General features: G+C 33.5%; 1 protein-coding gene across 3 annotated transcripts in view; it reads left to right on the top strand.

The window, feature by feature from the left end:
• LOC136025254 (G protein-coupled receptor kinase 2-like) overlaps window positions 1–15723 on the top strand; it is a 149160-nt gene that overhangs the window by 100385 nt on the left and 33052 nt on the right. For all 3 annotated transcript variants that reach the window (XM_065701101.1, XM_065701098.1, XM_065701100.1), the window contains exon 9: window positions 11137–11311. In XM_065701101.1, the coding sequence (XP_065557173.1) occupies window positions 11137–11311 (175 nt within the window). The remainder of the gene's footprint in view (window positions 1–11136; window positions 11312–15723) is intronic.

The following is a 15723-nucleotide window of genomic DNA, read 5'->3' as shown; positions in this document are numbered from 1 at the left end:
ACTGATATTTATTCATTAAAGTTTTGATATTTTTTCATTTATTCAAGTCAAAAAAGTGAAAACATTCAAAATATGTTTTGTTTTCAGTAAAGTGCAAATTTTATGTCTGGTCTTGAGAAGGCGTGGGGGGTTGTCAGCCCTACCCATGTTAATTTTTGCTCGTTTTGTGTTTGACTCGGTTATTTATTGCAATTTCGGTTCGTTTTGGGTTTCATTTATTTATTAATGGTGATTTGTGATAAGTTTTGTGCTTAGAAGATTATTTGACTTTTTTTCTGCTTGTTTTTAATGGAGCTTTTTATTTTTCTTTGAAAAATCTGTTTGTGGAAAACATTTTTTAAATTAATATTGTAAAAAGGCTAGGTCATGTTTAACAAGACGAACGTTGACAGGTTTGAGCTGTTTGACAATTCACCTGGGCCAAATAAAAAATTATATAAGTATATAACATACTTATATTATATAATTATAGCTATATTATACTTATAATGATATTAGTAGTTTTCTCGGTGCGATTCACAGCTGTAGGCCTGTCGCGAAATTGCATTTTTTACAGGGAGCAGTAACAGGGAGCAGGGAGGCCATGCCAGAGCATAAGGCATAAATTGTTGCATATCAGTGCTAATACGCTACTGAGAAAAAGCTTGTAAAATAAATTAATATATTTATTACGATATATTACATATACTAAAAATAAGAAAGAAAAAACCATCGGTAGCCTATGGAAATGAGATTTTCCCATAAGGGGTATTGCTTTACAGAGAGAGGAGAACGTTTTCCGATTCTCAAAAGTACCAAGAATATTAAAACAAAAATGTCCCCTTGATCCACCTTCACCCTGTGATAAGTTAGTCGCTTATCTAGAATTGAACGAGTGACGAAGCTTTTTGCTAATCGTAGATATTGGTGAGTGGCTCGCTTTTGAAATTAAGGTTTCTGGCTTTTAAAATTTTTAATTCAGGTAATTTTTCGTTTATCTATTTGTTATTTCAGTTTTTCCGCGTTTTCAAGTTTTTAGTTTTTGAATTTTGCTTTTTATTTTTTATTTTTTCTGCTGTGTTGTTTGTTTTTATCCGGGGTATTTTATAAAATATGAACCTCTTTTCTTCTAACTTTCTTTGATGCGCTTAAGAAGGGAGGTGGACGCCCTCTCGAAATAATTGGTTTCTTTGTCCAGTATTTTCATTGGCGTTAAACAACCCCATCCTCAGTTTTCCTTTTTTCTCCGATTTTTTGTAGGTGGCAAGAATACTTCTTTTCTACTACGAAAAAAATTAATGAAAATCCTTTTTCGGTACATGTTATTTGTCGTATTAAACTAAGAATCTACAATTTATAGTCTCTTGATGGGGCAATGCTGCCAGGAGTAGGATCTAGGGCCACAGGGCATATGTTTTCAGGATCCCTCCTTATGGATTTTTCCGTTATAAATTGGGCTTTATTTCAAGACTAAATACATAAAAGCCTCAGAATAATATTTGTATGCCGAGTCCTTGTAAAGTGCGGGCTCTATGTATTTTGGCCCTTCCCTTCTACTCTTCTCGTTGAGACCCAGGTAGGCTTCGTCATTTTCGGTATAGGATTCCTTCTGCTGTTTATTTTCCCTTTAAGTTGCTTGGTAAAAGAAAAAAAAAATCAATGCTGATGTTTCTGTTTCTGTCAGCAATACATTTTCCCTCTAAAGAAAAGAAGGCTTTTGGAAATCTAATACCGCCTTTTAGGTTTTTTATTTTCATTTCCTTTGACGGGGATAATGTATTGGTTGTTGGCTACTAATTGACACTTTGAAATATCTTCCCTTTCAAGGGGAAGTAAAACTTATGTGTTTCTCTCAGTCCTATTATTCCTTGCAACTTGAAAAAGCTATTCTCATCCTTTAATCTATATATATAAAAATAAGTTGTCTGTGTGTGTGTGTGTGTGTGTGTGTGTCGAGTGACGTCATGTTTGTGTGTCGACTGACGTCATGTTTGTGTGTCGACTACGTCATGTTTGTCGACTGACGTCATCATAAGGATTGAACTTTATGCGTCATGAAGTTGTTTGTCGACTGACGTCATGTTTTCAACTGATGAAATTACATACCAGGACACAGGGAATATAAATGACGACCGGGAACCTCAAAGAGAAATTACAGACTGGGACACCCGGACACAAATCACGACCGGGACACAGGGAATATAAATGACGACCGGGACATAGGGACACTACTACAACGGGGACGCCGGGGGCACAGGCGGGATATATAAATGACAACCGGGACATAGGGATTGTTCGAATAGGAATTACAGACCGGGACACAAATGACGACCGGGACACCGGGACACAGGAAATATAAATGACGACCGGGACACTCAAAGAGAAATTACAAACTGGGATACCGGGACACAAATGACCACCGGGACACAGGGAATATAAATGACGACCGGGACACAGGGACACATCATTAGAATCATGAGGTATAGATCTGAATACGGATTGTTAATCCAATGGACAATTATATGTTGCATGTTCAAGAGTCAGTAAACCTGACAATCTATTTATATGCACAGACAATGGGACAGCGAAGAATGTTGTATATTCGCATGTTTTACGTAGTTAAAAACATATATATATATATATATATATATATATATATATATATATATATATATATATATATATATATATATATATATATCTATATATACAAAAATAAGTTGTCTGTCTGTCTGTGGATCAGGTGACGTCATGTTTCTGTGTCGGCTGACGTCATGAAATTAGTTGTCGTCATTTTTGCTTTGACGGTGACGTCATTCAAGATATTTAAGACATATGTTCACGTAGAAATCTATTAATGTTTAAGTTTACAATGACTGATGAACATACCATGGCAAAAGCCGATGAAGATGCTCAAAGAGTCTATGCCAAAAAACTTGCTGCTGATAGAGAAAGTCAGAAAAGAAAGCGTGCCGAGGAATCAAAAGAACAGCAAGGAAACAGGCTTGAGGCTAAAGAACGCAAAACCGCGCAGTTAGATGAAGATCCACCTGGACAGCGAGAGTCAAAACATATCAAAACTGAAAATGATAGCGATGATGATTGGGTTTGGGATTTTGACTTGGATAAGGTCATGAATGCCTACCAGATTTTAGTTAAAAAAAACAAAGGTTCGGCGATATGTATTTCATAGTGAAGCTGAAAAATAAAGAAGAAAAAGAAAACTGAAAAAAGAAAAAATGTAAAAAATTAAAAAATACTAAAAAGAAAAAACACTCAAAGAGAAATTACAGACCGGGACACAAATGACGACCGGGAATATAAGAGGGAATATAAATAACGACCGGGACGCTCAAAGAGAAATTACAGACTGGGATACCGGGACACAAATGACGACCGGGACACAGGGAATATAAATGACGACCAGGACACAGGTATTTAAGAATATCGTTCAAAGAAAAATTTTTAATTGTAAGAAGACCGTTGAAAGAGAAATTTCTAATTGTAAAATGACTGAAGAACCTACAATGGCAACACCCGAGGAAGCTGCTCAAAACGAATGTATTCAAGCCGAAGTAGCTGAGTTGGTAAAGCGTTATGTTTCAGGCTCTAGGTCCGAGAGGATCCAGGTTTGAACCTTGGCTTTAGCATTAATACAAAAGAAGAAAAAAACTAAAAAAGGTAAAAACTACAAAAAAACTAAAAAGAAAAAATATATATATATATATATATATATATATATATATATATATATATATATATATATATATATATATATATATATATATATATATATATATATATAGATAAGTTGTCTGTCTGTGTAACGATGACTCTGGTCAAACATTTTCAGATCAATTGCTGGCAATTGGAAACGGAAAGCTCCCAGTAGTGGGAAAGCCAAGAATGTTGTATATTCGCAATTTTTACGTAGTTTGAAACACATATATAAATCTATCTATATTCAAAGATGGGACACAGGGACACAACTACAATGGCGCGTAACGACTTACGCGTGCGGGGGGCTTGGGGGGGCGGGCGGGATGCGAAGCGCCCCACCAACTAGGTGTTGGGGTGGCGCTTCAAAGGTTCGGCGATATGTATTTCATAGTGAAGCTGAAAAATAAAGAAGAAAAAGAAAACTGAAAAAAAGAAAAAATGTAAAAAACTAAAAAATACTAAAAAGAAAAAACACTCAAAGAGAAATTACAGACCGGGACACAAATGACGACCGGGACAGAGGGAATATAAATAACGACCGGGACGCTCAAAGAGAAATTACAGACTGGGATACCGGGACACAAATGACGACCGGGACACAAGGAATATAAATGACGACCAGGACACAGGTATTTAAGAATATCGTTCAAAGACAAATTTTTAATTGTAAGAAGACCGTTGAAAGAGAAATTTCTAATTGTAAAATGACTGAAGAACCTACAATGGCAACACCCGAGGAAGCTGCTCAAAACGAATGTATTCAAGCCGAAGTAGCTGAGTTGGTAAAGCGTTATGTTTCAGGTTCTAGGTCCGAGAGACTCCAGGTTTGAACTTTGGCTTTAGAATTAATACAAAAGAAGAAAAAAACTAAAAAAGGTAAAAACTACAAAAAACTACAAAGAAAATATATATATATATATATATATATATATATATATATATATATATATATATATATATATATATATATATCTATATATATAAAAATAAGTTGTCTGTGTGTGGATCTGTGGATGGATCAGGTGACGTCATGTTTGTTCGCATATGACGTCTGAATTATTTCACACTAATACAAAAGAAGAAAAAAACTAAAAAAGGTAAAAACTACAAAAAAAACTAAAAAGAAAAAAAAACTAAAAAAGCTAAAAAACTAAAAAAAAACTAAAAAAAGGTAAAAATCTAATAACTAAAAAAAAAACGGAAAAAAATAAAAAAAGGCAAAAACTACAAAAAAAATAAAAACTAATAAAAAAACTAAAAAAGCTAAAAAACTAAAAAAACTAAAAAAAACTAAAAAAAGGTAAAAAACTAAAAAAAACTAAAAACTAAAAAAGAAAAAAACTAAAAAAAAGGAAAAAACTGAAAAATAAAAGAGAAAAAGAAAACTAAAAAAATATGAATAAATATATATAAAAATAAGTTGTTTGTGGGTTATGTCTGTCTGTCTGTCTGTCGAGTGACGTCGTGTTTGTCCGCATATGACGTCTGAATTATTTCACACTAATACAAAAGAAGAAAAAAAACTAAAAAAGGTAAAAACTACAAAAAAAACTAAAAAGAAAAAAAACTAAAAAACTAAAAAAAAACTAAAAAAAGGTAAAAAACTAAAAACTAAAAAAAACTGAAAAAACTAAAAAAAGGCAAAAACTAAAAAAAACTAAAAACTAATAAAAAAACTAAAAAAGCTAAAAAACTAAAAAAACTAAAAAAAGGTAAAAAACAAAAAAAAACTAAAAACTAAAAAAGAAAAAACTAAAAAAAAGGAAAAAACTGAAAAATAAGAGAAAAAGAAAACTAAAAAAATATTAATAAATATAAAAAATATAAATATAAATATAAATATAATATAAATTAGCAATCAACAAAGCACCGAGACACAAATGACGACCGGGACACAGGGAGTATAAATGACGACCAGGACATAAGTAAAAAAAAAACTAAAAAAACTAAAAAAATGGTAAAAACTACAAAAAAACTAAAAACTAATAAAAAAACTAAAAAATCTAAAAATCTAAATAAACTAAAAAAGAAAAAAAAGAAAAAAGGAAAAAAATAAAGGAGAAAAACAAAACTAAAAAACGAATGTATATACAGACCGGGACACCGGGATACAAATGACGACCGGGACACAGGGAATATAAATGACGACCGGGACACAGGGACACAACTACAATGGGGACGCCGGGGGGCACAGGGGGATATAAATGACGACCGGGACACCGGGACACAAGGAATATAAATGACGCCCGGGACACTCAAAGAGAAATCACAGACTGGAACACCGGGACACAAATGACGACCGGGACACAGGGAATATAAATGACGACCGGGACACAGGGACATAACTACAAAGGGGACGCCGGGGTGCACAGGGGGATATATAAATGACGATGGCGACTCAGGGAATGGTCGATTAGCAATCACCATCAACAAAGCTCAAGGGCAATCATTAGAATCATGAGGTATAGATCTGAATACGGATTGTTTTCCCATGGACCATTATATGTTGCATGTTCAAGAGTCGGTAAACCTGACAATCTATTTATATGCACAGACAATGGGACAGCAAAGAATGTTGTATATTCGCAAGTTTTACGTAGTTAAAAACATATATATATATATATATATATATATATATATATATATATATATATATATATATATATATATATATATATATATATATATATATATATATATATATATATATATATATATATATATATATATATATATATATATATATATATATATATATATATATATATATATATATATATATATATATATATATCTATATTCACAGGTGGGACATAGGGACACAACTACAATGGCGCGTAACTAATATGGCGCGTAACGACTTACGCGCGCGGGGGGCTTGGGGGGGGGGGGCGCGAAGCGCCCCCACCAACTAGGTGTTGGGGTGGCGCGAAGCGCCACCCCAACAGCTAGTATATATATATATATATATATATATATATATATATATATATATATATATATATATATATATATATATCTATATATATATATATTCTATATATATATAAATAAGTTGTCTGTCTGTGTAACGATGACTCTGGTCAAACATTTTCAGATCAATTGCTGGCAATTGGAAACGGAAAGCTCCCAGTAGTGGGAAAGCCAAGAATGTTGTATATTCGCAATTTTTACGTAGTTTGAAACACATATATAAATCTATCTATATTCACAGGTGGGACACAGGGACACAACTACAATGGCGCGTAACTAATATGGCGCGTAACGACTTACGCGCGCGGGGGGGCTTGGGGGGGCGCGAAGCGCCCCACTAACTAGGTGTTGGGGTGGCGCGACGCGCCACCCCAACAGCTAGTATATATATATATATATATATATATATATATATATATATATATATATATATATATATATATATATATATATATATATATATATATATATATATATATATATATATATATATATATATATATATATATATCTATTCACAGGTGGGACACAGGGACACAACTACAATGGCGCGTAACTAATATGGCACGTAACGACTTACGCGCGCGGGAGGGCTTGGGGGGCGCGAAGCGCCCCACCAACTAGGTGTTGGGGTGGCGCGAAGCGCCACCCCAACAGCTAGTATTAAATATATGTTTAAGCCCGTAACTCTCAACGTGCGGCCCATCGTTGGGGCATTGGAATATTTTGGTGGGTCATGGGCAGGACGTGCACCCTTCAGCTGACAATACTCTAGTCTTAATTAAAACGAAAACATTTTTTATCTAAATGACGTCATTCATATGCATTTAAAGAGCAAAACAGATACGTTATAGTATTGCAACGACGTCATGCGTTGTATGAAAGGTGTTGTATACAGACAACAATTTTCATTCGCATAAAATACACCTGGATGACTACTCGATATCAAGTTAATGGCCTTTCAAGCTTCCTTCGGGTTAATACGCGCAAAATTTTTGGTAACAATATTTAATTATCTCCAGGGGGCATCAGGATTTTAGAAATGGCTAGGTGAGGCATGGCCCAAAATTGGTTGGGAGCAACTGATTTAAACTTTGATTATTTCATAATTGTGTATATTGAAATGAACATGAAAACTTTTAGGCTCAATCTAAAACTATTTTGTAACAATTTAGAACAGTTTAAACTGGGAAAATAGTAAAATGATTTAGCTAATCTGAGTAAAAAGGCGGAAAAACGAGAAACTGCTTGTATACATCTGGTTAATCTAATCGAACTCGAATACATATTCGATATACGTGGCAAATAGAAAAATTGAATGGAAAGACAGGACAGTCATGAAAACCCATTAGTAATTAAAGTGTCACTGAAAGAAAAAGGACATTCTTGAAAAATTAGACGAAAATAAAACGATGGTTTTTAAAAAAGGAAACAAGGGGGAAAGATCTATACATAAGTCAGTTTTAAAAATTGCTTGAAATTAAATGACAATATTAAAACGTTAAGACTTTTAGTTCAGATAGTATATTAAAAAAAAGTACTTCAGTTTTTGTAAAAACTTATAAATATTCGAATATTTGGTTTCACATCCGGAAGCCTTTATCAACAGAAAAAAAACCATTAAACAAATGAGCGTGTGCTACAGAATAACACAAGAAGAAGAGAAAAACACAAGAACCCTCGATTTTTGAAGATTTTTAATTTGGTTCTTTCAAAATTAGGAAGTTTTTAAGTTAATGTCAAATTTGCCTCAGTGTTGCCGCATTGCATCGTCAAAATAAATAAACAAAACTAGTTAGTTCAATTTGACAACGCTTTTCGTTTACAAAACTCAAACATTAACAGTTTGTTGGTTCCCAAAGACAGCTACAACTTCAAAGAGCAGCTTCACCTTTTTAAGCTTTTTGGACGCATATATTTCTAGCTTATTATTTGGTGCTTTTCAACCTCGTTTCTCTTTTATAAATTTGGAACCCGCTACTATAAAAACTGCATTACTCCATATGGAGGTTATTTTTGTTAATTAAACTCCTGATTTTTCCTAATTTTTAGCATATAAAATTTGGCTTTGTAAGTTTTGACTCAATCAGCTCAAACATCAGGTTTAATTTTCAATTTCCTTGGTACTTTAAGGAAAGTAATTGTTACTATTGACAAGAAAAAGACAAAAAGTAAAAAATAAAAAATTAATAAATAATGGTTATTTCAAGATAGTTTAAAAGAAAAGTATGGATAAATTGGAAATAGTTACAAGCTCATTTTAAGTGAGGACTTGTTTTATTTTAGGTACATTTTGGTACCAGGATTTTATTTTAAGTTATTTATTTTAGGTACCAGAAATTATTCAGTCCTTACCAGGAATATTTAGCAGTAATTTTCTTCAAAATATGAAGATGTACATGAAATAACAAATAAAGATGGAAATGAAAACATTGCTAAGTGCTACTAAATTTTGGAGAATAAAACTAATTCCCAAAGGGTTTTGTTACCAACCACAGTCCCGCTCCATCTGTCAGCTTTGTTACAGATCTTAGCATTAGCACGAACGGAAAATCATGAATTAACGGCGAGTTTCTGAAAAACACAATAAGACAGGGAAGTCAAGGGATACTTCTTAGTAGATTTTTTTTTTTTTTTTTTTTTTTTTTTTTTTTTTTTTTTTTTTTTTAATGATATACAGAAACTTTAAGACTTCTAAGAATTAATTTTTTAATTATTAGGGTCTTAAGAACAAGTTCTTAAGACCTCTGTCTTTTACTCAAATAAATTAATTATTATGATGCTTTCAATCTACGGCTCCAAGGGAATAACTATACAGTTCGAAACTGTTTGAGAAATGGAAGAGTTTGACTCTGAGATTAATATCATTTGAAACTGACTTAAAAACTACATTCAATTCTTAAGTCCAAGACTTGCATTAGACTCACTTCCTACGAAGTGAATGCAAGTGACTTCGAAGTTAGGACGTGAATGCAAGTGGATTTTGGAAGTCATCTTAGAAAAAAAATCGGCTTTTCCTTTTTGTCCATATTTGGTTCAACTTGTAAATGTGAAAAAATATTTCTACAAAGGAAATGTTTATTAAGCAAGAAGAGGAAAAGGTTAACTGCTAAAAATTCCAACGCTTGAATTGCTAAATTCCTACTTGCAGCAGCGCCAGGTGTTTTTGCGCCTCTCTTGGCATCTGAATTGGAGGCGTTACGTGGGAATTGGCTTAACCGTAAGCTCCTTAGACTTGTCCGAACTGACGTTACATGTTTAGCATCTTGGGAGCGATGGGAATGCTTAGAAATAAAGTGTATTTATATTTATGGTTATAAGAATCATAATTTCAAGTTTCTGCCTAATATTCCTAATAAAGTACATCTTATTATTCCCTTAAAAAAAATTTAAAGTGAAAATATCACTTACCCGAATATTTGCATTTTGGTTGATTTTAACCAAAAAAGTCGCCAAAAAAGGCTGATGACTCCTGCTATCAACCATTTCTCAGCGGTAAAAAAGATGATGGAAGGACGACTCAATTTTTATAAAAAGATGAATGATGATTATACTTACAAAATTTTTGGATCTTGAGGGCCACCAAAATGGATACCTGGGTTTCCAGGTATCAGGATGCTCGGAATACAATAGAGTTACCAAGAACCATCAAAAGAGGGGGGCGGATCAGATGTTTTGGGTGCCGCAGCTCGGAGAGAGGGTGCTGCGGTTGGGGGGCTACCCATTTCGGTCTGTTTTTCGCTTTAATTCTGTTCTTTTACTTATATTTGAGTCAGGAGGGGGGCTTTGGAATTGATTTTTCCCCAGGTGCCACCAACCCTAGGAACGGCTCTGGAGATGGCCAATAATACTAAACGCTATAGCGAAATACCAATATTGTGCAAACATGGGTGTAATTCGTTGAGTGTCTTTATACAACTCACAAACCATATTTTTCAACAAAACGAAAAGCACTCTTGGGGTTATTATCATAAATTAACAAAAATAAGTCACCAAGAAAACAAGGGATAAACCTAAACTTATGTTCTATTCTTAAGAGGAGAGGGGAGGTTAAGGTGCCATAGTTTTAAATTGATCACTCTAATTGTAGTCAATTGTAGTTAAAGGCAATTGTAGTTCAGTTTTAAGTTATAGTCACTCTAATTGTATTAAGATTTGTCCAAACTTGTCATGGTGGTTCTATTTGATGTCTTGTGTCCTATTGAATTTAAACCACGGGAAGACTAAAGCGTACTAGCCACTCACATAGCCCCCCGCCCCCCACCCATCTAGATTGATTCAACAATCTTACTGAGTTGACTTAGGGACTTTGAGAAGCAGAGACTATCCTTTCAATTAACGGCTCTGTTCAATCAAATTTTATGCTAATCTGCTCATTTAAGGTGTTGCTCGACGTAGCTCATATACATAGAAAAGAGATACATATATCGATATTCTTAGCCTGAAAATATTTACCATTTTTAGGTATTATGTGGCTTAGCTCATTTGCATCGAAATGGAATTGTATATCGAGATTGTAAACCTGAAAATATTCTTTTGGACGATAAAGGTCATGTTCGAATATCTGACTTGGGCTTAGCTGTTGAAATACCTGAAGGCGAAACAGTTCGGGGTCGAGTTGGAACTGTAGGGTACATGGGTAAGTTATATTTTTTATTATTATTATTTACCTTTTATGGTAATACGGGGCATGTCAATATAACGTCAGCCAGTGGTGTCTCAGTCTAACGTTAAAATTGTTCGAGAAAAATATGGTTTCTCCGCTTTTTATCTTAGGTCAGATATTCGGAAAGTGAACGATAAGTTTGGCGGTAAACCATTAGAATAGTCTGCCTCTTTAATGGATTCCAAGCATCGAGGACATCTATTGAAATTGGAGTTATTGAAATGGCCAATAATTGAATAGAACCATTAGACAGAATATAACCCATAATATTAACTATTCGCCTCGAAACTTGTATTGAAGTATAAATATAATCTATTACTCACTGATTATCCCCCCTCACCTCCTTATCTTCTTACTGGTTGTAAGATTAGAGCTCTTGATCAAACATCTATTTTATAGTTTTTTTTAGCAATAATTCGGTCCCAATAAAGAGGTGGAAGTAATTCTGGTAGCCCTGTATTTTTAGAAAACATTTTTGGGGTAGATTATTGTATGTATTGTTTCAAGTTATTTACAGTATTGTTTTATATCTCTTAAAGTCATTGAAATGTCTTTAATTAACAATTTATGGGATCAAATGCCATAAGACTATTCTGGAAATGAATTATTTACTTGATTATTCAATGAAAAGTTCCTCTATAAAACAGGATTTGCCCAGCAGATTAACTTACCATCAGATTGTCTTATCATATTCTCGGAACTTACCATCAGAGTTTCAGGCTGCTAGATGAGAACACTAGAAATCATTTCAGTTAAATGTATCTACTATTACAGGGTCCATTCTAGTTTCAGCATTCTATCATTATAGTGTTGTAATATCAAAAGTTTTTGATGTAATATCAAAACTAATTAAAGGAGGCAAATAGAGAATCAGCTTTGCGGATTGTTTCAGCTGGAATAAGCCTCCTAAATATGATGCACAATTACGTGGCGTTTTGCAAAAAGGGCCTAAGTACACTTTTCCTAATTTTACAGGAGATCAAAATGATAATAAACATGTACACTGAAAAAATTTTCTCAAAAGTATAACAGTTCAAAATAAGGATGAAACCTTTTAATCTGTGACACTATAATTATGTGTAATGAACACTGTGTATGTGTTCGAAATATCCAGTTAAAAATTTTATATCTGTTCACTGTCAATTAAAAGGTTTCATCACTATTTTGAACTGTTATACTTTCGTCATGGAAAGGCAGTGTGGCCTTCGAAGCTATCTAAATCTTTCTCACAAAATAGAATTTAAGAAATCTGAAACTTCAAATAATGATCCCTAGCTAACCTTTCGATCGGAATTCGCTGAGAACGTCCAAATTGTTGAATTGTTCGTTACTTAGAAGATAAGTGAGCAGCAAAAGAGATGGTACTATAGCAAAGCAGTGTTCTTTTTGCGATTTTGTACCGCCAAACAGCAATATATGCACGAAGATTTACCATTCCTTGAAGTACATTTTTAAGGACAAAAGATCCAATTTTGTACGATCCATCACTCTCGATACATTCTTGCTCGATATTCAGCAATCGCAATTCTGTTACGTTTATTCCTAGTGAAAAACAGTACGGATAAATAAATGTGCATCTGTGTCCAACTTTTTGGGAACAAATTAGACTATCGTTAGCATATAAGATTTTGGGACCTATTGTCAGAGCCGTATCTATTATCTGTGATCAGAGGAGGGGGTATTTTAGTTCGGAGGGGGGGGGGGTTAAGAATTATAAAACGCAGCAAATATTAGTTTATTTCTATTTTTGTTACTCTTGTACAAGTCGGATAAAAATTTTGGAGGGAGGGGTGGTTCAAATCGGATAACCTCCCTCTGGATACGACCCTGTCTATGGTATAGAATTCGTGTACATGTCGAATCTCGTGTAATTTTCATGAAGATTATACCCCTTTGCAGTGAGGCTTTCCACTTTTTTTTTTTTCCTATAAATTATGGAACTTTTCTGATGTTAATGTCTTTTAATGAGCAATTTTGACTGTTACTGTTACTACTGACAACTCAGTGTAACACCGAACTACCCGAAGCTAACACAGTAGCTCACACTCTTCCTCCACGCCAATATATTCAAAGCTTCGGTATTTACCCCCTTCCTCCCTTGAAGTTCCAACTCCCTTTAAATCCTTTCTTAAGACCTCCCCCCGCTGTATTCGGGAACGAGCTACTCTTTGTTTGGCACCCCATGGGTGGCCAAAAACGTTTGGCTTGATGTCCATATTTGGAGTCATCGGGAAGAATTGTTTTTGTTTTGTTTTCTTCCCCTTTTTTCCTTTTTTCCTTTATTTCTCCAGTATCTTTCATTTCTTTATCTTTTATTTCTTTTCCTTTATTTCCTTAGTATTTTTATATTCATTTTTTCTTTAGTATCGGTTTCTATTAGCACGGGTCGCTCTTTATACTGTATATGCTATGTTGCCACGAACTATTTGAACACATTATTATGCTGCTTTTGGTTGACTTTGTTGTCAAATAATTATTTGTTGAAAAACATCATAATTATCAAATTACATTATTAGCAGGAAATATTATCAAGAAATTATTATTTTTATTTATTTTTTTCCCTCTTCTTGCTTAAGAAGTTAATTCTTAATGAACTCTTTATCTAGAATGAAAATTTAAAAGAAGACATATAAAGTTCTAAAAGGGAAGCATTTTAATCAACATAGCAAATAAGCATATCTCTTTTCCCTTGGTTACTAATGCAATGTCAAAACTTAGACAATTAATTGCAGGGAACAAATATATGAGTTTTGCGAAATATTTCACCTCGTGATAGATCCATTAGCGTTCTAAATGTATTTGTGTCTACAGTAGAAATAGCTTTGTTCTTAAATTGTATCTATGCTACGTTAAAAAGAGAATAGACAGTGGTTTCAGGTACATCAAGAGATAACTCTATATTTATCTCATTGTAGATTGTTACATTATTTTTTATTATTGGAGCAGCTTTTATTTCTTTTGTTTGTCTAAACTCGACTTTAGTTTAATTTTTACTGCCGCCACGCCATAATTGTCATATCAGCGTCATCGATTTCTGATTGTCATCGGTTGACTTATCGGTTGTCGACTTCATCGTGCCATCAATAGCCATCAATAGGAAGGGATGTTCCCTTCTCAACGCCCCGCTCTTTACGCTAAAGTTTGACTCTTTCTCTAAATTATACTTTATTAAACAGTAAAAAACTGTAGCGTAAAGAGCGGGGCGTTGAGAAGGGAACAGCCCCTTTCACACACGGAGTAATTTCTGTTCATTTTAAGTTTTAATGTCGCTTCTTACTTTCAGTTAAAAAAAAATAGTTTTTTTTTATTTAATATTAAACTAAAGACGAGCAGAAATAGTCAGGCTATAACTCAAATTTAAAACAAATAGAATTAATGAAACCTTCTAAAGGCCAGAGTTTCATTTGTACTTTTCTGAAAACAATTCGCATTTCGAGTAGGCTCTTTTTTATTTATCATAACATTAACAACAAGACAACAGCAAAAGACAATATCTCAATGCTAATCAATAGATGTGAATAAGAGTGGTGCTGTCTGTCCTTACCCTGTGGGAGCACAGTGGATTGATACTCTGGTTGGTACTATGGGACTCGGGGATCAATCCCCTTAGCGGCAATGTTGAATGACATGCTTGCTACTCGTCCCTGTTAAAGAGACCCAGTAACTGAAATGCTTATTCGACGCCCTACCCACCAGAAATGGTTCTATGGGATCTTTATCCTTTATTCAATAGATCCCCTTCCCTCCCTTTAAAAGCTTCTAAACGGCTATAACGTCATTTCCATCTCATTGAAAATGATACTTATTTTGAAAAAATGTGCTTTTTATTAGTCAGAACTCCAACAACAACAAAAAGAAGGAAAATAACCATCATAAACAAGATTATTTAAAAGAACTAATGAAAGTAGATTTATTGTCAAATACGTATTATATTCTTTCCTAGAAGTCTCGGTAATTTTTGATTTATAATTCTATAAAAGAGAAAACGTTTACTGTTCGTTTTGTTTTCAATAAGTTGCAATTGACATTTTAGTCTTTAGAAAGATTAAGGGACGTTGGCTCTGCTCCTGCTTGTGTTAATTTCTGTTCGTTTTGGGTGTTGCTTATTCATAAATATTAATTTCCGCGTCTCTTAAGATTGAATTATTATTATACAACTGTATTTCTGCTCAATTCTTTCTGAAAACTCTTTTTTTTAGATTTTTAAAAATTGATGTCTGCCATTTTTAATTGACATTAGGTTTTTTTATGATCAATGAAAAAAATATTTGGAAAGTATTTTTCGGTTTTCTGCTTAAGAATTAATATTCTTGCTTGCTATTTAGGTTTTGGACGAAATTTTTCAGAAAATCTAGAAATTGAATTGAATTGAATTAATTTATAAC

Source organism: Artemia franciscana, chromosome 3, assembly GCF_032884065.1.
Source record: "Artemia franciscana chromosome 3, ASM3288406v1, whole genome shotgun sequence".
Taxonomy (NCBI): domain Eukaryota; kingdom Metazoa; phylum Arthropoda; class Branchiopoda; order Anostraca; family Artemiidae; genus Artemia; species Artemia franciscana.
Note: the sequence above shows the minus strand (reverse complement) of the source record. Positions and strands in the feature narration are given on the sequence as shown.